Genomic DNA, 25,496 nt, shown 5'->3' with positions numbered 1-25,496 from the left:
CACGCAACATGAAGTCAACAAGGTTGAATGGCTAAATTGACGATATCCAACCCAAAAAAACGTTTGAATTGAATTCTTACGTTATCGAGAGTTTCGGCTGAAATTAGTACGATTTTGAAGTATGACGGTAGAAATCACACGCGACCATGTTGACGTCGTGACAAGCAATTACGCACGTTGAGGAACGTTTTTTCTTTGACACTTTTATATAAAAATATAGTTGTCAAAAGTTAAAATCGATGTACTTGAAAGTCATTGCAAGCTTCTTCTTTTATTCGTTATTTGTCATTAAGAATATACCCACAGATTTAAATTTACCGTCAGCTATAATATAATGACAAAGTTAACAGATTTCATAAAATCATTAAATACAATTTTGTACATTAAATGGCCGCTGCGAAAGGTTGTCAATACTTCATACTGTTTAAGTTGCTTGGATTTTTCAAGACTTCCACTCTCCCAAAAAAAAATAAATATACAGATCTTCATTATCTACGGTACAAGAATAACTTACAATAACCACAACCGTGGAAAATAATCACTGCACCGAGTCCCTTACCCGCAGTTATTATATTACATTCCTCTGAAGCATACCTATATACACAGACTGAACGTAATTTTTTAATGTGGTCTCTACACGAGGGTTTTACGGCTTTTATGGAGGGAGAAATTATAAACGCATGGAAATATGCTACGTTAAATAAACGTGGATAACCAGGTATTGTGATGGAAAGTTCTTCATTTTCATTTGTGGAGGTCCATGGTATGAACCATGGGTCTTTTTTGATCAAACTAACAAATATATTGATCTCATTGAAATTCTAAGCGTTTTCCTACAATGCACTAAGAAATTCCATCGTGAAATTTAAAAAATAAAATGTTTAAAGCTACATTGAGCATACTTAGTACTTTACTATTGACCTACAATTCAATCTATACTAATAAGGTTGAAAGGCACAACTGGTTATGAAAAAACGACAGATTTTTTTTCTCTGTTTTTTTAAACGGTTTTTTGCACCAGCCCACGCAAAATCTTATCAATGATTTGAACTACCCGTTCAATGGAAAGTTTCACTAATGCTTAAGTCATATTGTGTAAAGACACAGAAAAAAAATTAGTCACCATGAAGAACACCCAAGCTGAACTGTAGCACTATTTTTTTACCCTTGATTTTGCCGACTTTCATGACCAGTTTACTCTACCGTGTCTACGAGGAAGACATCGTCGATCGTCATGATTAATTCGCCTTCCATTACACCTCTACAGTTTTCCTAACTCAATTTAAGAACTCCTCAATTGGGAATACGGAGAAAATAAATATTATTTGTACTTTATTCCGAGCAAAAAAATTTTGCCCTGACAGCAACTCTTACTTGCTACGGTCTATTTTTTAAAAACTTGGAAGTCCTCATAAAGTTTGCCATTATACGCTCTCAGATTGATGCACTTCTGGAAAAAAAAGAGAAAGACATAAATTTAATCACTATAGTTGACTGACTTTTCAAATAGTATTGCTATTCATTTCGTAGATAAACCGTAATACACTCCTGATCTTACTTATGATCAACCTTTACGTCCTTGTAATATCCTAGATCTTTCTTCAATGTTACTAATTCATCTTTCAGTTTACTTCTTTTACTTTTTTTTAATAGTCTGTATGTTGTTTGTTTTTGGTTGATGATGTGGATTTATTTTCATACTTGATATAAGTTAAGTTCATGATAATTTCCCTCTGTTCAAGCTTGTTTAAATAATTTACCTGAATCTCCCTGTCCAATTGGTTCAAAGTCTTGTTAAGTTGCGAAAACGTGAGTCGCTTATCCGGATCTTTATTCCAACAGGATCGCATGAGGTCGTACCTGAAAAAAATAACATGCGTCGTGGTTAGCAATTAGAGGCAGAACGCGAGATACTGAGGGCAGCTATGCCGGCCTGGGTCGACGGCCTTGGTCAAGTATCCAAGCAGTTTAGAAATTTTAGATAAACATTTCATCGAATAACAGGTTACCGAAATTAATACTCACAATTTATTGTGTACATGGTTTGGTTTCTCCATTCTGTAGCCACTTTTTAACTTTCTTGTCAGCTCGGAAACGTTCACACCAGGATAAGGAGCACCACCTTAAAGGAGGCAAAAGACAAGAGATGCATAAGGTAATCCTGCATACGTGTAAACCTGCTCACAACGTCAGAGCAATTCACAGTTTCCACTGTATTGAATACAAAAAAAAATGATGCTGCTCTACCCCCTTGAATAGGATATTGGTTTATTAGATAACCCCCTGCACCTCGCCAGGTTTCCTTGAATTCTGCTTGGTACCAGATTATATTGGGGAGGGGGGGAGGGGGGGGGGAAGCTAGGACGATAAATGAATGAATGAAGGGTGGAGCAAAGAAAAGATAGATCAAACAATGAAATAAATAAAAAATTAGATGTATACCTTGCTGAAGAAATGCTATTTAAGTATATTGAATTAACACCAAATAAGGAACAATTAAATCTTACCAATAGTGAATATTTCATACAGGACCACTCCAAAGCTCCATCTAAAGATGAATTATAACGATAAACGTGAGTAAAATTGTTTTTTTTTTTAGCTTACACCAACTGGAGAATGTCCAAAACCATTTCCCAAAAAAATTTAAAATATTGAGCCCAAACAAGTGTTTCTTTATCATAAGAGGTATGTCAAAGAAATAAAATTTCCAGTTTGAAAAATTGATTCTGCAGTTTCCAACAAGAATTTATAATCGCTTGGTGCCTCATTACGATGAAGCAGGGAACAATTTACTTACACATCGCTTTTCGTAGTGTAACGTCCGTGCTCCAAGGATTCAAGTGCTGTCCATTTTAAAGGTAGGCGACCCTGAAAAAAACCGATAAATCAGTATAAATATATATATAAATGGATAGTTATGCATTTCTATTTTAATTTGTTTTATTTCTACAAGGTTACTGTTTCTTACCTCCGACGTCCTTTCGTAAATATCTTTGCTGCGCGTGTTTCGCGCCATCCCAAAATCTGTGACTTTACACGTCAAATTTTCCCCCAAGAGGACGTTCCTCGCTGCCAGGTCACGATGGATAATCTATAAATAGATTTGTAGCGATTATGATTGGACAATTTGGTAGAGAGTGCCAAAGTTGACGAGTGCCAGTTTAAGCAGATGTCAAGATCGTTAAAAATATTAATAAAAGTATTTTTGTCTCTGAGTTCTAGGTTCACACCATTCTTCTTTCCAACCCACAAACTTAAAACCTTCACTTGCTCCACGTTTGTTCTTCGTTTCAACATAGATTTGGTTCTGGGTTATGTTTGGACTTGAAATAGCGCCACGTTATGTGATGCGCTCGAACTCCAGCCAGAAAATCTTACCTTTGCCGCGCTGAGATGTGCCATTCCATCGGCAATCTCCCAGGCAAATTTCATCAACAGCTGTGATGTAAGGCTTCTTTCGGGGAGTTGTTGTATGTCGTAGTAATCATCCCTTAAACCTCGTTTCTTTCTCAAGAAGCCCAGTAGATCACCGTAAGGGGCATATTCAGTGATGACACATAATGGCTCTGAGAAACAGCAATGGAAAGATTCGCAATAAGATGGAAATCAGATATTGTAATAACACCAAAAATAGAGTGAGAATCTCAATTATGTTGAAAGAAATGCTAAATTTAGAGGGCTTAAATATCAGTTGTTTTTCTGAGAGTGGGTGACTCTTAATGGACTGACAACATCTGTTAACCCTTTAATCCCCATGAGTGACCAAGACAGAATTTCTCCTTACAATATCAATACAATATTAAGCAGACAAGTGATGAGAATAAAGAAATAAATCAGATATTTATAAGTTGATCCAATACCAAGTTCTCCAAACCAACGTCACAAGAACCGTATGGCAGACAGTTAGGAGAATTACTAATGAGATCTTGGGAGTTAAAGGGTTAATGTTATTGCAATAACAGAGAGAAGATTTCTCACCAGATTTTGTGACGCAAGCCAGAAGTTGTACCACGTGTTTATGTGATAATAGTTCCTTCATCACCTTTAGTTCTGATAGCAAATCTTCGCGTTGTGATCCATTTGAATTTTCTGGAAATAAGAAGATTTTCTTATTGCAAATTCCTCAATCTGTAAAGTCCTTAAAAAGTACGACAATTAATTCTTTTTTAAAACTTTTTTTACGTGGCAACGTTAGATAAACGCTGCGATTGAGGAATTATATGTGCAAAAACAGACATTCTAAGGTTAAACTTATCGAGCTGATATTTCAGTTTCAAATAAAAATTCAAATCAATTATTTATGCAACTATTCGTGTTTTGAAGCAGTCGCGGATCAATATCAGTATCTGGACAACTGCCCACCTACCCCCTCCCTAACCCAACATTAACCTTAACTTGTTGTCAATTGACGGTTGTTGAGTTAGGGAAGGGGTAGGTGGGCAGTTGCCCAGATACTGATATTGATCCGCTGTCGCTATGTTAGTTTAAGTTCACTTACCTTTTACTGTCTTAACTGCGACTATCGCCCAACCTCCTTCCTCTGTGACATCCAGTGCGTAACCCTTTTTGACAAGCCCAAACTCCCCTCGGCCGACGGTTTTTTCAATTCTAAGTCTGTCCCTGGAAATTTCCCATTTCTGCGATGGAGGAAGAAGGAAACTTGTTTCTGGCAAGATACATCTTTTAACTCCAATTGTAGGCGGTTCGCCGTGAGTAAGATGCGAGTACATTTGCATGTCAAACATCCCTAGTCCAGTTGTCAAGTGTCCATTGTCGTGTCCCAGCTTGTCATCTGGAAACGAGCGTTTCGAGCTTTTGAGGCTTTTTGAGCCTCGGCCGGTGGGTATGTCATTAAGATGGCTATACACCGAAGACCCCTCTGAAACATAGCAGTAATCATGTGTCACAGGGTTCCTGCTGTATCTGGGTTTCTCATCCTCCATCGAGTATCCAAGGTTCAAGTTCTTCTGAAAGATGTCCGTTATGGATTCATATTCATTCAAAACCTGCAAAATCAAAATAGATTTGATCAAGAACTGGTATAGGGCATGTGATTGTTTGCTTGAACATAGTTGACTGTCAATCTTTATACAAAAAAGTGTATGACAGCTTTTGATAATTAAAATATTTCTGCGTCAGTGTTAATGGTGGCATTTCCATTTGACGTCAAAGTAACGAAATGTAATTGCTATCTTAAATAATTAATTGACAGACTCTCAGTCCTTTCTAAGACTTTGCTTGTCTAAGGTGCGAAAGTTCTTTCGTCAAGTAGTCTGTAAATTGTTCTAAGAATTGTCTTTTTGATAACTTTGCCACACAAAGAACAGTTGATTTAATTGTCTAATATAAGAAAAGTATTTACCGATGTTTCTTTTAGCTCCACCATACTCGCAAGATAAGAAGGATTACCCAGTTCACTGTCAACATCGCTGTAAGGAAATACAGATGAATTGTTCAAACAAAAGGCGATGATAAGTGAATAGATAAATAAATTTATAACATTTTGGCTTAGTCGATGATTAAACGTTGCTAAATTTCCAGTAAAATACAATAGAAAACAAGTTCTGTTTAAAACCTGTTTGGTATATTAGAAATGTTTCTTTAAACATAACGCATCTGTTGCAGTGATCAGCAATCGAAGAAATATTAGAACCTTCACGAACGCTCACCTTTCAATTTCTGTTTGCTTATCGCTATCACCACTGCTTTTGGAACAATGCTTAACGATAACTGAAAAGATAAATTTATTGATAAGTTGATATCAGAAAAAAAATGAAACTTGATTTCTAAAATGAGATCATGAAGGTAATTTTTTCCAATGATAGATAAGGGGTATGGACCTAGTAAATCTAAAATGCTACAGTGCTATTAACTTTAATAAACTAATTCAGTGGTTTACTTATTGCATTTCCACTTTTTGGGGTAATTTGAGTTGTTGAAGCGCTAATTTGACGACTGGAGAAACGCGTGGGCCGCTATTAACCTTAGTGGTTTCATTTACTTGAACAAAGGTCAGGACGAGCGATACGGACTTCTGACAGGCAGTTATCTAAAATGGCTCGGTATAAATGTCTTTCAAATAATAAATAATAGAGTTGGTATGCGTCTTCACAAGTAATTTCTCCGTTGAATTCCTCAAATAATTTCACTGATGTGAAAGTTTCCTGTTTCTTTGTCCAAGAAATCAAACATTTTTATAAACAAATGCAGATAAATACCTTGAAAAAAGTGACCTCTGTATAAATTTTATCACGGGCTGCTTTGTAAGCTTATCAGTTCGAGTGATTTTAAACTATATCTTTAAAAACTAGCAAACTTTAATACGGATGCTCGCCAACAGTCATTTTCGTAGTTTTAAGATTCTCTAATGCACCTAGCGTGAAAGAATTTTGTTGGGTTTCACGATGACGTCAAATCGCACGATTCAAACACGCCTGCCTGCACGCTTGTCAAATTTGAACTTTGTTCGCTGAATCAGAAATTGAATAAAACCTTTGTACTAACTGTGGCTGTTTCAGTTGGACGAATTCGCGTTGTTGTAATTACGTTCTCGCGTAATGTCGTGTTAATGGGAAAATTTTTAAGCTTGTTATGGTCCACACGTTTCAAATAATGTTTTTTGAAGCCCTAGAAATGTTATTTTAATTGACGTGTGGTGATAGCACACTGGTTCGTTCCGACAGTTGCCAACTTTGATCTTCAGGAAGGTTCTACATGTATAATGTTTGCTACTAGAAGAAAGAAAAAAAACCTAAGAAAGGGACCTAAGGTATGTAACATTGTACATATTTTAAAGGCATACGTATCTCCCAAAAAGTTTTATCTGTTATTAAGCTTTATTCGAAAGCATGGTGGCACTTTTTTGTACGAATGCGTCAAGTTTTTGTTGTTGTTGTTTTAGACTTGAAAATCCGCGACGACAATTATCGGCTGTGGTTCGAACGTATTTGAACAACTTGTGACGCAGCAGTGTGCGAACTTTCTTTTTGGAGCTTAATTCTTGGTCGTTTTCTTCATGAAAAAAACATCGGTATTTTGACATTTGGTGCGCGCGGTGTTTAAAAGTTATGTTTAGTAGTCTGAGTTCGAGATATTCTCTTTTACCCAGACTTCTATACCTTAGTGTGCCATTCCTTTGTACAGAGTATGACTAAGTTGAGCTTATTAATTAGATGATTCAGACGGTCATTCATAAATTTCCTAATAACTTACTTCTTCTGGTGATTTTCCAAACCACGAACATGAAAATAGGTGTTACAAATGCCAGCGCGACGAACCATATTGGTGCGTAAAAGGAAAATATGCCTGTTCTGTTTTCACTGGTCTCAGCTGTTGAGTAGAGTGCAAAAACATAAAATGTCACAATCTAGAACATATTTGGAAAACATGAAAGTAATGTGAGCGTTGCATCAGATTACGTTGCAAATTCCAAATTCCTTCAAATTCTTATTAGTTGCATACAAAGCATTGGAAATTTCCTGATATTGTTTATATGTCAATATCGGTAAAAGGCAACATGTAGATTTTCTGCGCAAATGTATACTACATTTGCTTTGTGTAGAAGTACACTGAATTTTTTTTCTTGTTATCCATTCCTACTGCATTAACGCGCAAATACCTCTTTTGTTTCCGTAATATTATGCTTGATAATTAATACCTACCTTGTCTGGCAGTAGGCAGTTCTGTTGGAAGTTTTTCGGTTTTCCTTTTCGTGACGGTCGATTCTGCATAATTGAACGAAAAATCAGGATTAATCAGTTCTTTAATTCAACAAAACTGAATGTTTTCTCTTTCCATGTTTACATTTGGAGATATTTCCTTCCTGTTAAGACTTTGAACTCTAAGGATGACCAGCATCTAATTTCTCCTTACAGTAATAATGCCGAATCACTCATTTGGATCACGATAGTGAGAGAATTAACCGCAAACAAACGAAGCTCTTAATCGTCAAACAAATTCTCCTTGTCAGCACCTCAGGAAATATAGAGAGCACAGTATAGAGAATATGCATTCTGATGTTAATTATCGAGTAAGTCATTCCCGTTAAAACTTACCTTGTTTTTTACTAGATAGGAGGGTAAAACTTGAAGTGGGTACCGTGGGCATCTTTGTTGAAATTTGCGCTATAGAACACAAACAACACGAATACGAAAGTCAAAGAAAAATCTGCGAGACGAATTTGCTAAAAATGTTTACAAATTTAGAATCGATCTCAATGACGGAATTGAAGAATACAAACGATTTTTCTCTTGAATGTGTAAAAGGCGCATCTTACGTGGCACTTGAGTATGATAAAAACTATATTTACCTTTAGGATTTTTTTCGGTTCTAAATTTCCTTCGCAACAGGGGGAAACTTTCGCCATATTTGTTCCATGCCGACACAGCCATCCAGTACATTTTGTCCCAGTCAAGTTCTAGGGTGTAACTCAGGTTGGTGGTATTCCACAAGCCTAACCTATCCTTAGTGTATGATTCAAGTCTTGCCACAAACCCCCAAACATAAACAGTGTACTTTAAAATGGCGCTTTGTCCATTATAAGGCTCCCTCCATTGCAGTGAGCATTGTTTTCCACTAACACTGATGTTTGTTACTAATGGTGCATCCGGCGGCCCTAACACAAAACAAATTGATGGGGGAAAAAGAGCGGTTGATGAGAAATTGTACACCTGTACATGGATGCAAATTTTAGCAATTTGGACAATCGTGGATTTACTCATAGGTTGTGAAACTTGAAAGATAAACAGGATTTTAGAAAGTTGAAAGTAAGGGAGGAAATGAAGCCAAAAGAGGTGCCCATCGTCTAAGAGGGAGGCATCTATGGACATGCGTAAGACGGTTTTTATTGTACCTGCCAGTAGAGTCGTGGCACTGACATTGGATGGCTTTCCATAACCGACCTCGTTTCGTGCTTGTATTGCCACAAAATAAGTCCTGTTTTTCATCAATTTGTTTATCACCAACGATGTTTCCTTTACTTTCTTGTATTCCTGTACCAGTGTGTTTGAGACGTAGTCTACAACTTTTACGAGGTAATCATAAATCTTGATGCTGTTGTCTTCAATGGATGAAAACCAGGTTACGTTTAACGACAGTACATTTGGCACCACCACGACTTTGGGGGGCTTAGGTGGATCTAAAAGAATTGAATTGATGATGTATAATGGACGATGAGTAATATTTACAGACAATAGGTAATCAGTGACCGACTGGCCGACTGTCTAACTGACCAGCCGACCGACCGAGAGGCTGGCTCAATGACTGTCTGAGGGACCGATTGGCTGACTGATGAAATGATTGGCTGAAAAGCTGTTTGACTAACCGTTTGAATGACTGACTCACGGAGTCAATGAATAACTGTCGGAATGGTAATGAAATGAGATGGTAAAGAAATGAGATGGTAATGAATGGTAATGAATGAGAAAAAACAAAATCACCATATGATGTGTGCGATCGAAGCAAATAAACAGCCAAACAATGGATGGACGAGTCACCTCATGCATAAGCGAACGATCAAGACAGAAAAAGGTCAAACTAACAACGCACTGACAGATAAGTCGCGAATGGTTCTATAGAGCTTTACCTGCTTCAAGTGTTTTAACAGTGACATTCGCGGCTTGTCCATAACCGGCAATATTTCTTGCTTGTAGCATCAATATGTATGTTCTGTTTTGTTGCAAATTTTTAAGAGTGAAGAATGTTCCCTTAATTCCACTATGTGTCTGAAGCACATGTCTGTTTGCATCAAGCAGGGTAATCATAAACTCTATTGTGCGGCTGCTATTTTTGACTTTTGTCATATTCCATGTGATGTCGAATTTAAGCACGTCCGGTGTCACTTGGTATATGATAGGCGGACTGGGTGCATCTGAAATAAAAAGAAATAAGAAGTTTTATGAAAAAGAAATCTTATCAGTTTTACACATACTTAAGAATCAATCAATGCACTCTTATAAACTATCACAGATCTATAACTTCATCGAATCAACAAGCCATCCTCCTTGCTTTTTCAATCACGAGGAAAAACTAGCTAAAAAAGATGCCCAGTCTCTCTTTCAATCCTATTCGCAAAACGCGAATTTTGAACATTTTTCATAAGCATCTCAAAAGAAACTGTTGCATTTTACTTACAAATTTGAAATATTCTCATATGATACCAGGCAGCTCCTTTGATGTTTGTGGCTCTACAGGAATACGAACCAAAATCGCCCGCAGTCTTAGGTCTCAGCGTTAACGTGCCCATGTTATGCGCAGAGTTCACACCATGCACAATCCATTGGCCATCTTTGAACCAAGTAAAGTTTGCCAGAGGCTCAGCATCTGCAGAGCACCTCAGGGTGGTCACCTTCCCAATCCATGATTGGAATAATGGCTTTGAAGAAGCTGTTTTGTTGATGCGAGGCTTATCTGAACATAGGGTAGGGAGGAAAAGTTTTCAATTGGTACTGTGTCTTAGGATTTATCTGTGAGTTACATCTGAGAGTTTGCCACATTCGTGTGGCTGTCTTCACGTGCCACGATTGTATGTTTAATTTTTGAACGCCCTCGTCAGGGTTTCTCAATTTGAACCTTTAATAACTGACTCTCCGTGTCACTTCTTTTCTATAAGTCAACGACGATTTAGCTGAAATATGTTCTTTTTTTCCAGTCATTGCGACATTATGGTTTGATCATTAGTTTTGAAAGGTTCCAGCAAAGATTGAGATTGGTCTCACATTTTGAAAAGTAATATGACAAAAAAAGTGTTTCTCTACTTACATCGCACAACTCTAACTACCATGCTGTGAGACACAGACCCAGCTCGGTTTTTTGCGGTGCAGGTATAATTACCAGCATCTCTTTGTTGTAAATTTGGAATTTGAAGCACAGCGGATGAACTGCTGTTCTGAAGAGGAGTTCCATCTTTACTCCAAGTGATACTGGGTCTGGGGTCACCACTTGCGTTGCAGTGCAATCGTAGGTCATCTTCCTCATCGGCATTTACGTTCGCATTCGATCGACGGGTAAATTTTGGTGGGATAGGATCTTTGAAGTGAGAAGGAAAGAATTACAATTAAAAAGATTCGTGTAAGTGGAATGTTATGACATTTTTGGGCTTTGACGAGCTAAATTACCATTCGAAGGAAGGAACTTAGGCCTTGACTTAAAAGGATCATGTCATGTGTTGTGCGTCTTGTCATGTCTGACTAAGCCTGTTCCCGTACATCATTTACAATCCGTAATTATCTTCTCCACTCTCGGTCATCCTGGAGCATGTTGGTTTGTTATTGCCTGTTATATTATTTTATATCCCACCGAAATAACATTTCAAAAGTCTTTCTCAAGTTAAGGTGGTTTTTTTTTACATCGAAAAATATTACTGAACTGAGATGACATAAAGCTTAACGCGCACTGAAACACTCCACTTCAAAAGCGCGAAATTAAAGGCAACACAGACGGTGATTAAGTCTTCCTCGTAATGGCTCTTACCATGAACGAATAGATTTATTGGACCACTCCTTGTATCGAGCCCAGCCACTTTCACCGTGCATCCATATGTGGTCTGATCTGCTTTGCTCACATTTCTTAAAACGAACATTAGCTTAGATCGATGCCGAGTAACATTTCCAATCCAACTAGTTCTGGATTTAATGGAAGTATCAAGTTCGGGGTTGAACACTGCACTCTGCTTATTTACTGTGATATACTTGTTCCTGATACGATCATTTCCGTCTGTTTGTCCCCAAATAATATAGTCGAGCAGGTTCCAGTCTTGAAAATCGCGAAAGCTCAGTTCCCAATGGAAAGTGACATCAGATCCCTCAACTGCAAATATTTTGGATGGAGGTTCCTTTGTAAACTTTGTCGCAGAATGAACTGAAAAAGGATTGAGTTGAGCTCGTTATTCAGATGAATGTACTTTAAGCACTAACGTTTACTGTCAAAAAGAATCAAAATCCAGAATCTCCAAGGTTCATGAGATCTTATTTCATGCTCCTGACTGATTACTTGTTCATATTTCTTTTATGATTGGCTGAGATTACTTTGGTTCAGTTTTAATGACACTACCATAAAGAAAATAAAACTAAATCATAGTTACTTACTTCTGATGTGAAGGACACAGCAGAAGATAAGAACCGCAGCTCCTCGTAAAGACAACATCACTTTTCAGAGTCTTTATAAAACAAATTCAGATCCTAAAGGGAAAAGATCACACAACTTGAACATTGAAACCATGAGTTGACTGGGTGTGTATTTGTTTTTCGTCCCTCTGTTGGCTCGGTTGTTTGTTGGTTTTTTTTGTCCTTGTAGGCATCTCCATCTTGGAAGCAATACAATGAGATTTGCTTTCACTGGTGGTAAACTCCTTCATTGACTCTATAAACATTTATTGAAGTTTCCAAGCATCTCTCATAATATTCACTCGGCAGTAATTAATCTTTTTGTTTTCTAGAAAGTTTGATTGTTTTTACATGAGGTGACTTTGGTGTCACTGCAACAGTCGCGTGCCGGTGATAATTGACACGAATTTACTAAGGCATAAAATAAACACTTATTACATATTTTCTGCAGATAAGCTAATTCTTGCTTTTCTCGCAGTGACATATTGCCACTTAACGGCGTATGAAACTTATTGGCCTTTGATCAGTTTATCTCATTTTCACGCTTCATTCCCGATTCACGAAGATGACTTTCCAAGTGTTTAAGCCAATTAGGAACTTAAGTACATTTTGTGACTTGAGTTACCCGAAAGTTTGTCAAAATCTAGCCCCTCGCAAAAGTGACTCTAAAAGTCCTAAGAAGACTGATGCAAATGGCCCTCGATCACTACATAGATCTTAAGGTGATATTTCTCTCTGCGCATGAAAAAACTGATAAGCAGTAGCTGCCACGAAACTTAAATATTTCGTTGGAATTACATATTGTATGTATTTTCGAAATATCTTTTTCTTGCACAAAATCTACATCTTGTTAAGGATTTTATCCCAAACTCCATTCCGACTTGAAACCTTTTCAATTTGCAGCTCTTTACTCTGAATTCCGGGTCGCTTGCTGTTAGCTTGCCATGTGAACGAGCTAAAAATGGGTTGGTTATGATCTTATGAAATGCATTTAGCATATAATGGAAAAAACTATTAATCCTGTTGGTATCAAGGTGGAAACTGACGTAATGATAAGGAAAGAAAACTGCGAGAGAACCATACCTGTTCCAGCCAAAAGTAGGAGAACCTCCTACCTGCGCGCTATTCAAAGCGACGCAAAGCTTAAGAGAGCTCTTTAAGTGAAATTATACAATGTACTGACGAACTTTGTCCTATTGGCACGCTATCATCGAAAGACTAAAGAGCGAAAAATTTTTGCAGACAAGCAAATGATTAACTTGTCCTTGCGATTGAATCTTTTCAGGCAAAATTATCAAGTGATCCAAGTTTGAAAAGAAACAGCTCTGCATTAAAAACAAGATAACCGATCCAAATCTAAAGGAAAATGGCTGTTTATGGCCTCTGGTGTTGAGATGAAATTGCCTAAAGAGGTACATTCGTGGAGTCCAATTTTCTTCAATGTTTTTTAGGGGTCTTCTAATTGAAAATCTATGAAGTGTTAAGTGCAGTTATTTGAGAAAACAAAGTTTTCTTGCCAAATAAGTTACACGCGTGTGCATGTCTTTTAACGCTTTTTATATTTCTGACCCAAGGTACTTGAAGATGTGCTAGCATCCATGGTGGTCTCATTGCGTGCAGCAAACAGAAATATGGATTCGTGCTAAAACTAACCATTACCAAAATTGTTCTAAATGAAAGTGCGCATTAGCGAAAAAAGTAGACAGAAAACGTAGAGCTTGTGTTTTAAAGCATGCTGTTCCATAATAACAACCGTTTCGTGGAGTTCTTCGCGTGCAGTTGGCTCCATCTAAAGAATTTATCGAAGACCAAAGCATGCTATTATGGACTGAAAAATTTGCTAGCAGTTGCAGTGCTGGAGAAAGACAAAATACTTACAGCCCAAGATTTCATACATACCTGGTGTTAGTAGAATCAACACGGTGTTTGTATCTGTCTTAAGCAAATGATCTCCTCTTACAGGGACAAGATAAGATCGTTTTTCAGACAAGAAAACAGCGAAATGCAAGTTACATCTGACTAACGTCCGTGAAATATTCTCTTCGTGTCTCTATCGATTTTCTTCTTCCTTTTTTACTCAGACGGGTTGATGCCTCATAGAGACCTCAGCTCACAAAATCGATCTTTTGAGTTATTCACGTGTTCATACTTGGGTATGCACGCGACATCTCCATAAAAGCCAATCGAAGCCTTAAAATAACAGATTATGTAACAAGGGGAAACACACGACTTTAGCAAACCAAAGAAGAGCTCTCGTAAACTCGACACGCGAGCCTTTTTGAAAAACACTCCATTGTGACAGTAAATGCAGCAATTGGCAGGCAAAGAGACCACTTGCTTTATACATATATTAAATGACCTTTCAATATCCTAACCCTACAAAAGCGTTTTATAAATTTACTTCCTCTGTGTGTACGATGTTTGTTCAAACTAAAGACCTTGCGCAGGAACATAATGTGTTTGAGAAGGAACTGTTCAGAAATCTTATAGCGAATATCGTTGTAACCTTGATCACTTTTTGACTACGTCTGACGTTTTCCTCTCAAGAGGAAACACCACTCTGTTTGCTGAGCTTTTCTTCGTCTTTTTCTTTTAAGTTCGAGAAAGGGTGTGGATTGAAGATACTTGCTGATCCGAAAGAAAAAATACGGTTTTGACTACCCCACACAGTGTGAAATACGGCTGAAAGTTTTAAAACCCCACGTACATCAACTATGATCTTACTGCGAAAGCGTGCGGAACTCGTAAAAGAAAAACAGCTTAGTTTCTTTCATCTTAGCAAAACAAATAGCGGTTTACTCTCCAAAAAAAATGTCTAATGATTTGTATTATCTCACACGACTGGAACGTTCAGAGCACAGCGTTGGTGCAGATGTGGTTATCATAACCGAGATGCAGGCACTCTATAGAAATAGAGTTACCTTTTCGACCCAGCCTCCTGTTCCTTACATAAAACTCTTCTGCGATTTATGCTGTCTTTTAGAGCGAGAGTCTAGTTGGAAAAAAACTTGCTCATTTTTGGAAATATATCTCCTTGTTTACTCACTGATCAGGAAGTTGACTCGCTTGTGATTTCGCCTATATCACTTTCGTCAGCTTCAATGCCTAGGATTATTTATAAAAATGATTCTTGAAAAGCTCGAAAGCTTAAAATAACCTGTTTACCATGTTACTAGAATGTACAGTCTGTGGAACCGAAGATTTCTATTTGTTTCGGCGAACACTGCTTTTGACTTCCGGTATTTTGTGATAAGCTCATCTCCTCTCCACGAACAAGCGGTGTTTTCCTTTTAATGATTCTAGAGATTTCCTGTAACTGTGTCAGGTACAGGGATTTTTTTTCTTCGAGTTGGCCAATTAGACATAAAAAGTTACAATGTCCACCATTTTTCTTCACAAGGTTTATTTCCATTGGGCATATTCTTCTCTTTTTTTTATGTCGCGACAGCTTTAGCCTTTCCGGATTCAAGTAATTATGACAAATATTTTTTTCCGAGCGCCTTCATGTTCCAGTAAATTACCTTGAACACTAGTAACTATCTCAGCGCGCGTTCGCATTGAATTGGTTTGTAACAGCAGATTCTAAGCATTTTTCAGCCTCTATCACTTCACTTTTGCAACCAATTTTCCTCTCATGAGGATAATAACCCAAAGGACATAGACCAGGATTAAGTCGTGGGGTAAGGAAATCGTTATGACTTGGCAGAAAATGCCTCCGTATGTTTATAATTTATACTGCTAAAACGTTATTTAGACGGTAGGCCAGTTGGGAATGTGTAAGAAATTTACAATATTTTCAGCCCGAAATGGTTGCAGTGTTATGCAACATCACTATCTCATCACATTAATAAATTCACGGAGCCCATTAATAAAAGGCAACTGATGCAACAAAAGCTCATCGATACTAAATTAACTCAGTTCCCGACCATCTACCGCTTTTTCTTGTGTCTTAAGGAACAACCATAACATTCGATTCACAGTTTTACAACAACATCATCGCTTTTTCACACACCGCAAAGCGTTCAGCAGTTTTCACATACCTTTTGCTCGCTTTATATGAATTGTGGCCAGGTTGATAAATGTAGAGGCATATGAGAAATGAAGAATAGCTTTCACTTACACCCAATAGTGGTGCGGTTTGTTGCGTGCGATCTTGTTGTTTCTGGTGGGATGAGTAGAAGGCGGGTACAGATCGTCTTACCACAGCGAAAACACGTTAAACAAGTTGGACTACTCATTTCCATCAAGATCTGTCGCTTACGAAAGAGGTTTCAAATAGCAAAATGCTATAATGTTACTCATTCTACCTGTGATTGGTTTAATCAGCGTCGCCACAGCGGGCATTTCTGCGAAGCGACCTAACTTCTTCAATTACCGTCTTAAAGTCAACAAATCGTACTGATATGTTTTTTACAAATGCAGACCTGACCAAAATCTTTGAGTTTCTTGGTCCTCTTCCTGTTTTCCGTTAATTTTCTTTCCTTCCTGTTCCTGTAGTGCAAGGTTTGTTCGTTTTGCTGTTTCTTGCCAAACTTTCTGGAACGTACAGTAGGAGCACTCATCTTGTTTTTGAATCACAAATTAAAATTACGGAGTTTTGGATTAGATTTTTAAGGTGTCTCATTTTCTAACTGATCCTCCAGTGCCTTGGGAGACTGAAGATAGACATCTTCAGAAAACACGATTCATCTTAAGAAGCAACTTAAGAACATTTCAGTATAGTGTTCCATTTAACTGACATTACAGTCAATCAGGATCAGTTTTGCCGCATGTGCTTATGATGCAAACTCTAGGTGTTAGTAATCAGTGATTAATGAGATCAAAGGGTACATGATGGCCACTAGTCGTGTATTGTCTATACTCCATAGCAATCGATAAATAATCGCACACAAAATCTTTTGAAGCATCGTTGATCGAATTAATTACCCATTAAGCCATTTTACCTTCATGATCATATCTTGAATCACTGATTTAGTGGTTGTCAACCCAGTAGACAATTTTCGCATTTAACAAGATTGCACTTAAATTGTGTGTTGAAATTAGGTTACAAATTGCAATTGAGAAACAAGGGAGTGCACTCAGAACAGCTGATTATACCTCTTGCAATCCCAAGAGGACAACACTGTTCAGGAAAGCCGTAAGAACACATCGGAGTCAAAGTGTAAAGGAGAAATCGTTCGTTTCACAACAATTTTGCTACCAAACTTCGTCTTCAACATAGGAGACAACGAAAATAACCAGCACCAATTTCCTTTATAAACCTAATAATCATTTGGAATGATCAACTAATGTGATTAGCGTGGAACTGCCACACACCAAATAGTCTTAGACGTGAAAGTTTCAGCATTATCCCTGCGTCTTAAACAGACAGCGAAATAATGTGCCAACCTTGCTCGAATATCTCGCCCTTGCTAATTACTATTGAAGATTCTCTTTCAAGTTTTGAAACGAAGCCGAAAAAATACATTTGCCTGAATGTCGGACCACTCAGCGTGTTCAGCCTACTGTAAAAACACATGTTTACCGTTTTCCTACCTGTTAGAAAAATAAACACTTAATTCTAGCTTTCTTTCTATCATAGTAACATGAAGAGTACTTACTCAGTTAATAACAACCGTGTCCTTCAGGACTCGATTGTTTCGGTCCCTTACTTCTTCGTAACACCGTGTAAAGTGTAATGTTATCCAAGGTGGAAGAAATTACTTTGATTTCAGTGGAGAACGAATCATTAGGCACCGAAATCGTTTGGAAGCAGGGAAAGTTGCTCAGTGAAACACAACACGAGTAAAATGAATTGTTATAATCTGCTGCAAGTAAGGGTTATTCTAGATCTAAAAAAAAAACAGTTCTTACGTGTAATCTCCCGTGGACAAAAGAAAACAATCAGTAAGTCACTTACTGTGAGGCTGAGATCGTTTTCTTTGTTTTTTTCTCTTTTTTGTTTCTATTTGTTGTTTTTGTTTCTTTGTTTCTTGTTCTTTTATCATTCCTTAATCAATCGTATCACACTTGCTGTCATTTGTTGCTTGGTTTTTCTTGGAACTAATTCCCTTTTGCCACACTTTAGTCTTATCAACCTTCTTAATGTGTAAAATGTCAACAGATTTCGAAGGTAGGCAGTCTTTTGGTTTAACAGGCTAACCACTTACGATGTTTAACTGCATTCAACAGTTTGGACAAAATCAAGAATTTTGAAAGGAATTTATTGTGGTGTAGCCAAGCTTGTAAACTTGAGTTAGCAGCATAAGTGTTTATTGAAAAAAGAATACCGATAGACTTGTGAGTCGAGACATGGGCAAAAAGTATTTGAAATATAATATCTGGCAATGCAAAGCAATGTAGGCAAATGAACGATCATCAAAACTTACCTTTTTCGAAATAAGAAAACGTCAGAAGTGGGATGGATTTTTAAAGAAATCAAATCCCAGATATAATTTGTTTTGCCTTCAAACTGATTTGCTCGCCATTCATTTACGTTCGCTCTTGTTCCTTTTTGTCATGTGCTGACTCCTTTAAAACCCAGGGCCTGGCAAGCGAACACAAACTGTCATCATTTCAAGTTAATAAACTCTAAACCTCTGTGCTGTGACGTTAGTCGGAAAGGATTCTTCATGCCAGTTTTGTGCTTCGTCATGGCGATCTTGGAGGTGGAAGCCACAATCGGAAATGTTACTCCTTGATTAATGGCTTGATCTTTCAACTAAGCTTTTGATTACAATGACAGCTACACGTTTCGGTGTTTTTTTTTTTTTCGCAATTGCACTTGCGAGGACTTCCTTTGTTAAACAAAGACAGCTCTGTCAAATTTAATTGCCCTTGATTTACATGTGCATGATCGTAGCTAGGGTGTCAAAATTCATATAAGACGACGATGATGTAATTTTGATAATAGAACTCCATTAAGGAAAGAAAAAAAGTAATGCACGGTCTTGCAACAGTACTTAGGACCCTCTTACACTGGGCTTACGCGAAACGTTATGGAAACAGTATATCATGTTGTTAGGGTTATCAGTAATATTACTTGTAGACGTATTGAATAACCGGCAAAATTATTTCGCAAACGGGCAGCGACCACTCAGCTGCCTCTGAGTTAGCTAATGCATTTACGCATGTTAAATAATATTTTCATTGGCTCCTACTCTACGAAGAGCATCTACCGCACCAAACTATGTTGATCTAAAGTTTCCTCCCACACAACATCATAAGTGTTGAAAGCCTCTACTGAACAAAATTTAAATCACAATTGAAGGTCAAATTACGAAAGAAACTTTACGACAACGCAACATACTAGAAAGATCTAGGTTAGGACCTTGTAACCGGTTTAAAAAAACAGCATGATTTGGTGACCAGATTTAACGAGCGTAAACGACTCATGACATTTTGGAAACTTCATGACTCAGGCAAGAAAAGCTCTTAAAAATGTGAAAAAGCACTTAATTAGCTAAATTCAGTGAATGGCAAAAGGGTGGAAAACGTCAGTTCATCGATGACAGGGTACTGTGATACTGGATCATAAATAGAGAAGTCAGGCTTCATGTTTCACGCATAAGTAAATTCCTCTTTTTTTATCTCAACGCACGTTTATCACTTGCCCATGATTGGAAACTCCTTAGGGTAACTAAATACTTACGAAGGTCGTCCCATGGTGTTATGGCTAAATATGTTTTTTTCAGCGCGAGGAGAAAAAAATCAAAGAGCGAACTGAAACAAGTGAGCTATCCACACAGAAGCTATAGCAAAAAAAAAGATAACATCCCAATAACTTTTTGAACACTGCATTCGAATTTTAGAGTTTTTGTTGTTTTCCCTTCACAAAATTCATGGTAAATGCAACAACAGACCAACTGGTGGTGATGAAAAGGAAAAAAAAACGGATATAACAATACTTTTCCTAGCTGGAGGTCTCTGGTTGACACACACTAACCTTTTACCATTGGTCTAACGCCGTTTAAAGTACTCTTTCCAGAGCTATAAAAGCGCGTTAGGTTAGTAGCTAGACTAAACTATCCCTTATCTGTATACATAGCAGTTTTTCAAAAGCATCCCGAAAAGCAAAGTCGCTCATCTGCCAGTGAAGCCGCTTCAAATTCCATTAAATAATTATTTGCTGCATATGCAAAATGAAAAACACGAGGCAGGAACTCTTCCAGCACCCCACCGTGTTTTAACGAGCTTTTTCATAAATGGGAAAGTTTTCTTTGTTAAGGAAATGGAAGATGATGAAGGTACTTTTCCTTAACAAGAATAAACGGTATTAAAGTCTAAGGGACAGCAAATTTAGGGGAAAAAAATATAACCAAAGTGGAACGAAAGAGAGGACATATTTAGGGTGGCATGTTTTTTTCCATGAAAGAATTCACCAGATATTTCCATCAAACCGGTTTGTCCCGTGCACCAGTAAAAGGCTGCGGTTTGGACCGGACGTGATATTCGTCCTTGAACTAAAAATCTTTACTTGTACCTTGGTTGCAATGACAAAAACAAAAAGGAGAAAGTTGTGGGAAAATGTTTACTTTCTTTGAGAGTTCACCTTATGAGCGTGGAATACTATTCGATAAACGTCGCTACGTTCCCCGAAAAGAAAAGCCGGATGGAATGGGGAACAAATCCCATCAGAAGTCACTCACACGAGAATCGGTCTCTCGCAATATGCATACTTGAGGCACACGCAAATATGTGGTCGAATATCTTGCTGGATTTCAACATACATTTACTGATTTTCATCTGTAAGCACGGCTGAACGTTTAGGTAGTAAAAATTTTAAAAAAATGCGTAGGGGAACTTATGAGAGGGGTAGAGTTGTCGCCCCAGTCCTATCTCTCCTCCTTCCCAGAAAATCATGTCAGTTATAACCAGATTGCCTTGAAAAACCAGTTTTACTAGTATTCATTTGCTTACACAACAGTTATTTCCGGTATTAAAAGAATTAGCTCTTTGCTTACTGGCGCTGTTTTCTATAACTCTGTTTCGGAAATAAGTGGCAAATCTCTACTAACCCTTTGTTATTAATGCCTTTCACTCCTGACCCAGTCAACGAGTTGATTTATTGCTAGTCGCAACTTATACGCAGTAGTCATGCGACACGTTTACAGACTTAAAGCAATCTTCTGTTCGCAACCTTTGCCGCGCTCAGTTTACATTCATATTTCATTATCCTTGGGCAGTCTTTGGTACATTGCTATGCTTTTTCTAGCGACGCAGTTTCATGTCGCAAGCTTAATCGACAGTGTTATAGCTGGATAACGACGTTTGAAATATTCTGTTTCCTAGAATGGTCTTTAATAATTTGAATGACGATATCCTCGAGGGCAGTAATGGAGGTCATGCGCACGGCATGCCATCACATATTGAGCAATAGAAAAACGGATCTTAGACCGGCAATGCTTTCCTAACAGACGGTGTTTCCAAGTGGGCCCTCTTCATTCGCAAACGAATCCAAACATTTAATGCAAAAATATCCAGACAACTTACCTTTAAGAATTAGCTTTACAGGCAAAGTACCTCGTCGTTGCTGTTTCCTCGTTGATCAAAAGGCAGCCACGTTTCACCTAAGCTTGTCGTACAGAGGCAAAATTGTTACCCGAAACGAAATCTTGCGACAATTATAGGCTTCCTTTTTGTCCTGGGTTTTAAATTGAGGGAGGGGGAGGATTTTGTTCGGTACAGAATCGATCATTAACAACCAAGGCCGAATTCAGAGTGTTGTTGGACCAATAGTGCGTGATTATTTGTGGGAGTTGTTGGAGGCGGGGCCTTATCATATTACAATAAACAAAGTAGAAAGCATGCGCAAGTCGTCTGAATCGATCCTTTTGCCAACAGCATTTCCGCAGGAAAAATTTACATATAATCTTTTACACGCGATTTTTTTACTGCGTAGTACCTTTTCATTACTGAGTACATGATAATTATCACCAGAGACATGTAGATTAATCGAAAATTATTATCCTTCCAACCTTCAACCTTAATGTTTTTAAACCTTGGCATTCGACATTAACTGATCTTCAAGGTAAATAGGACGACACAGCGGAAACGTCATATTAAAATACTTTTTTTTAAAAAATGGTGCGACTATCGAATGAAAAGCTTTAGCTATCAAGGAAGGGAGAAAAGATTGTTTGGTGATCGCGTAGTTTTTGGACTATACCGTAAAAATAGAGCGAATGAAATAGGGTCCAGCTCTAATTGAAAGCGTGATCCTTTCTGCTTATCTTCATATGTGAGATGTTTTGCATTCAAGTGGGATAAACGATAAATTTATTGACAAGCTCGGCGGGAAGTTGAACGACGGATTCTCGTAAAGGAAGATTTAATTCGCTGTTTCACTCGCCAGGCTTGAATAGGAAACAATTTCACTCACCAAGTAGGAACAAGAAGAGCCTGGCACAGGAAGTATTTACCGGGGATTTAGAACGTGCAAGTTGGCACAGACGTCACAGAGAAAAACTAATATCGTTCTGTCTTGGCGGTGGAACAAGGAATTTAACTTTTGTAGAGAATTTTGCCGATCAAGGACGCCTGTTGCGAAGTGCTATTTTGTTAGACGATGTTGCTCAAAATAAGTCAAGGCCAGGGTCACTTGTGCTATATTTCTTCTTTTGTGCTGAGTTTGTAACAATGGGTCTTTTATAAAATTCTCTAACGCACGTGATGGGTCGATCTTCCTTTTTCCTTACGTGACCATTCGGGACCTCAGAGTCATGCTTGTCTGATATAGGATGGACTCACTCGGTTGTTCATTCCGTTATCCATCCATACAAGCAGCTATCCATCAGCCCTGTATTGGTTCGTCCGTTTGGTAGTTCGTCCTTTTGTCAACTCGCTCTGCTCACTTATTTATTTTGATTGAGGTAGTCATTCCTCTGCGTGTTTCTTGGTTCTTAACTTAGTTGGCGTCGTTTAATAAGAAAGCTAGGACTTAACAAGGTTTTGTCAGGCCTTTACTGCTTGTAAATCTTGTTGTTAATTAGTAAGGGACTTTTTACCGAAAGCGAACTTGATTCGTCTCCTCCCCGCTCCCGCCCCCTTTTCCGCCCTCATCCCATCTCAAGGCATCCCCAGGGGGTTTTTCGTATTCTTGTGTTACCCCGTTTTAACATTTCATATGCCTGTATCCCTTTTCTAACTTGGGTGGGCTTTGTTGTGCCCGAAAACAATTCCAGCGTCATCGAGGATCCGACAACGCATTTCCCAAAAGACTAACAAACAGACCCCCACGATTAAACTAAGGAGACATTAGGTTTCTAGGTTTCGGTGAAAAGAAAACGCGTCCTTTTTTTATCCACTAATGTAATTTGTTTCCAGTATGAACTGATATCTCTAAGACATCGATCAAACAAGCTAGAGCGTAAAGCCGAGTATTAATTAACGGCTTAGTATTTAGAGTTTTGGCATGCTAGAAAACCTCACGAGTTTACCAAGAGAGCTGGCAATAAGCCTGTTAGTCCGTGGATAAACTCAACAAATCTAATTCCTCCTATCGTTTGGCATGTGGTGTTATTGTAGCTTGCAATTCTAGGAAACGTTTTCTCAGCTCACGTATCTGACTAGTTGTTGCAATGATTCTTTTGCAAGGGAAGCCATACTTGACCCGTAAATTATTTTTGTGTATCACATGTTCTTTTTCTTCTCTGCGCAACAACGGAAATATTTAGGTTACGAATTTTTCGATCATCAAAAATTAACGAAATGCGGATTTGCGAATTTTGAGTTGCGCGGGTGTGAAAACTGTAGCCATTAAAGATTGATTCAAGGGAGTTTTGCCCGAGGTACTCTTTTTGCTAGAGAAGCCGAAACTTCTAAAGTGGTGACATGTGCCACACGCGTAGCAATAAATCATCCCAGGCATTCCTGGAGTGTATTTTTGTTATTCTCATTATTGTTGGTGAGTTTGTTGTTGTAATGGTTGCTTTAAGTTTCAATGAAATGTCTAACCCGTTACAAAGGATGATGTTCTCGAACTGAGCTCTGTAGGAATGCGGAATTCTCACTGAGGTTTAGCGCACGTTGTAAATTACTCCCCAGGGGATTTAATTTAAAACCAGTCGATGCATGGTAAGCATTCTGCTCACGAAAAAAACATGATGTTAAGACCTCATCACGCACTATTTGGTATGCGTGAGCACCAAAAATAGAAACTGGAAAAACTATTTCTGGTTACGCCATAATTTCTGCTCTGAAACTCAAAGAAGCGGGGAGGAAACACAAGTTATTTATCTTTCAGACTGAGGACAACAAATGCTTAAAAATTGTTATTATTGCTAATGAAAGCTTCTCCGGCCGGAAAGACATAGATCCGTATAAAAGATGTTTTATGACAATCCAAGGGTAGACTAAAATAAATGCGACGTAATCCCTGATTATATAAAGTCATTGTATTAAAACGCCCTCTCAGCCGGAAAGATAGATCTTAGCTCAGACAAATTTAGAAGACAGCTACATTTCCAAAAAAATAGAAAAGAAAGCTTATGTATGGTTCGGCCCGTGCGATGTGATCCGTCCGAACTGTTAGTTATCAATGACGTTGTTGTTGTCTCTTATCAGTTATTACAGACGTAATTGATGCCAAAGCTATCGATATTTCCCGAGGGATAATGAATGCGCTCTATTGTGTACATATCAAGCATGCTCTTGTCGTGGCTAGAAAAGAAAGGGACAATTCTTGAGAGGAACTTTGAATCCAACAACGAATGAGAACCGAAAGTTATCAAAATAAGTTTGTGCTAGCCATATAGGCAAGATCGCTCACATGCTTAATCCTTTTCCTCGCCATACCTGCGTGGCTCACTTACCAGTGCCATCTTCACTTGCTTCACGCCGGCGAGATTCATTTTGTCCTTTGTTCAAGTGCACTTATACGGTTAACCCTGTTCTTCTATAGGAACCAGAATTACCGATTCAATGTTACTCTTAAGCTAGCTTGGCAGACATCCCTGGGATTTGAGTCCATTTTTGACCCCTGGGTTATCTTTTTAAGTGGAGAGTACATGACAGCCCTAATAATTGGGACTACCCCTACTGGGAAACATTTAATCCTTTACATACTAACGTCAGTATGCATATTCTCCGTACTGTTCTCATTGCATTTCCTGAGGTGCTGATAAGGAGAATTTGTTTGACCATCAAGAGCTTCTTTCGTTGCTGATCATTTCCTTTATTCTCATGATCTTATAGGTGATTCTGGGGGGTTATTGTAAGGAGAAATTGTGTGTTAGTCAATCGTAGGGATAAAAGGTTGAAAAGGAACGTAACACCCTTTAGCTAATTATCTTTCAGATAAGGAAAATGGCTCACCCACTACGAACTACCATTTATCTTGTTTTCTCACCGATAGTGAAGCTTCATTTTCTTAATATAAACACACACAATCCACAATACCTCCATTCGCTTTGACGA

General features: G+C 38.1%; 1 protein-coding gene and 1 long non-coding RNA gene across 7 annotated transcripts in view; one reads left to right on the top strand and one right to left on the bottom strand.

Annotated features, from left to right (window-relative positions):
- Positions 1-252: 252 nt before the first annotated feature.
- Positions 253-24,974, bottom strand: LOC113673006 (uncharacterized). 5 transcript variants are annotated; one of them, XM_089209506.1, is made up of 23 exons: positions 21,573-21,802; positions 18,470-18,627; positions 12,084-12,176; positions 11,470-11,856; positions 10,759-11,025; positions 10,132-10,407; positions 9,584-9,868; positions 8,852-9,136; positions 8,309-8,614; positions 8,055-8,123; positions 7,662-7,724; positions 7,213-7,329; positions 5,670-5,730; positions 5,363-5,429; positions 4,499-5,006; positions 3,979-4,089; positions 3,379-3,566; positions 2,969-3,091; positions 2,798-2,868; positions 2,508-2,548; positions 2,026-2,122; positions 1,761-1,860; positions 253-1,450 (listed from the first exon to the last, which is right to left on the bottom strand). In XM_089209506.1, the coding sequence occupies exons 3-23, from the start codon at positions 12,139-12,141 to the stop codon at positions 1,385-1,387; spliced, it is 3,546 nt and encodes a 1,181-aa protein (XP_089065632.1). In that variant the 5' UTR covers positions 12,142-12,176; positions 18,470-18,627; positions 21,573-21,802; the 3' UTR covers positions 253-1,384. The 5 variants fall into 5 exon arrangements, with proteins under 5 accessions (XP_089065632.1, XP_089065635.1, XP_089065631.1 ...); XM_089209509.1 differs by lacking the exons at positions 18,470-18,627; positions 21,573-21,802 and adding an exon at positions 24,893-24,974; XM_089209505.1 differs by lacking the exon at positions 18,470-18,627 and having other exon boundaries at positions 21,573-21,985.
- LOC113673031 (uncharacterized) overlaps positions 6,472-25,496 on the top strand; it is a 45,277-nt gene continuing 26,252 nt past the window's right edge. Inside the window, exon 1 of one of the 2 annotated variants that reach the window (XR_003446373.2) lies at positions 6,472-6,769. This is a non-coding gene — a long non-coding RNA (uncharacterized LOC113673031). The remainder of the gene's footprint in view (positions 6,770-25,496) is intronic. The other variant, XR_016187690.1, reaches the window with a different exon arrangement.

This window comes from Pocillopora damicornis, chromosome 6 (assembly GCF_964200805.1).
Source record: "Pocillopora damicornis chromosome 6, jaPocDami1.2, whole genome shotgun sequence".
NCBI lineage: Eukaryota > Metazoa > Cnidaria > Anthozoa > Scleractinia > Pocilloporidae > Pocillopora > Pocillopora damicornis.
The sequence above is the reverse complement of the archived record's forward strand: the minus strand, read 5'-3'. Positions and strand labels throughout refer to the sequence as shown.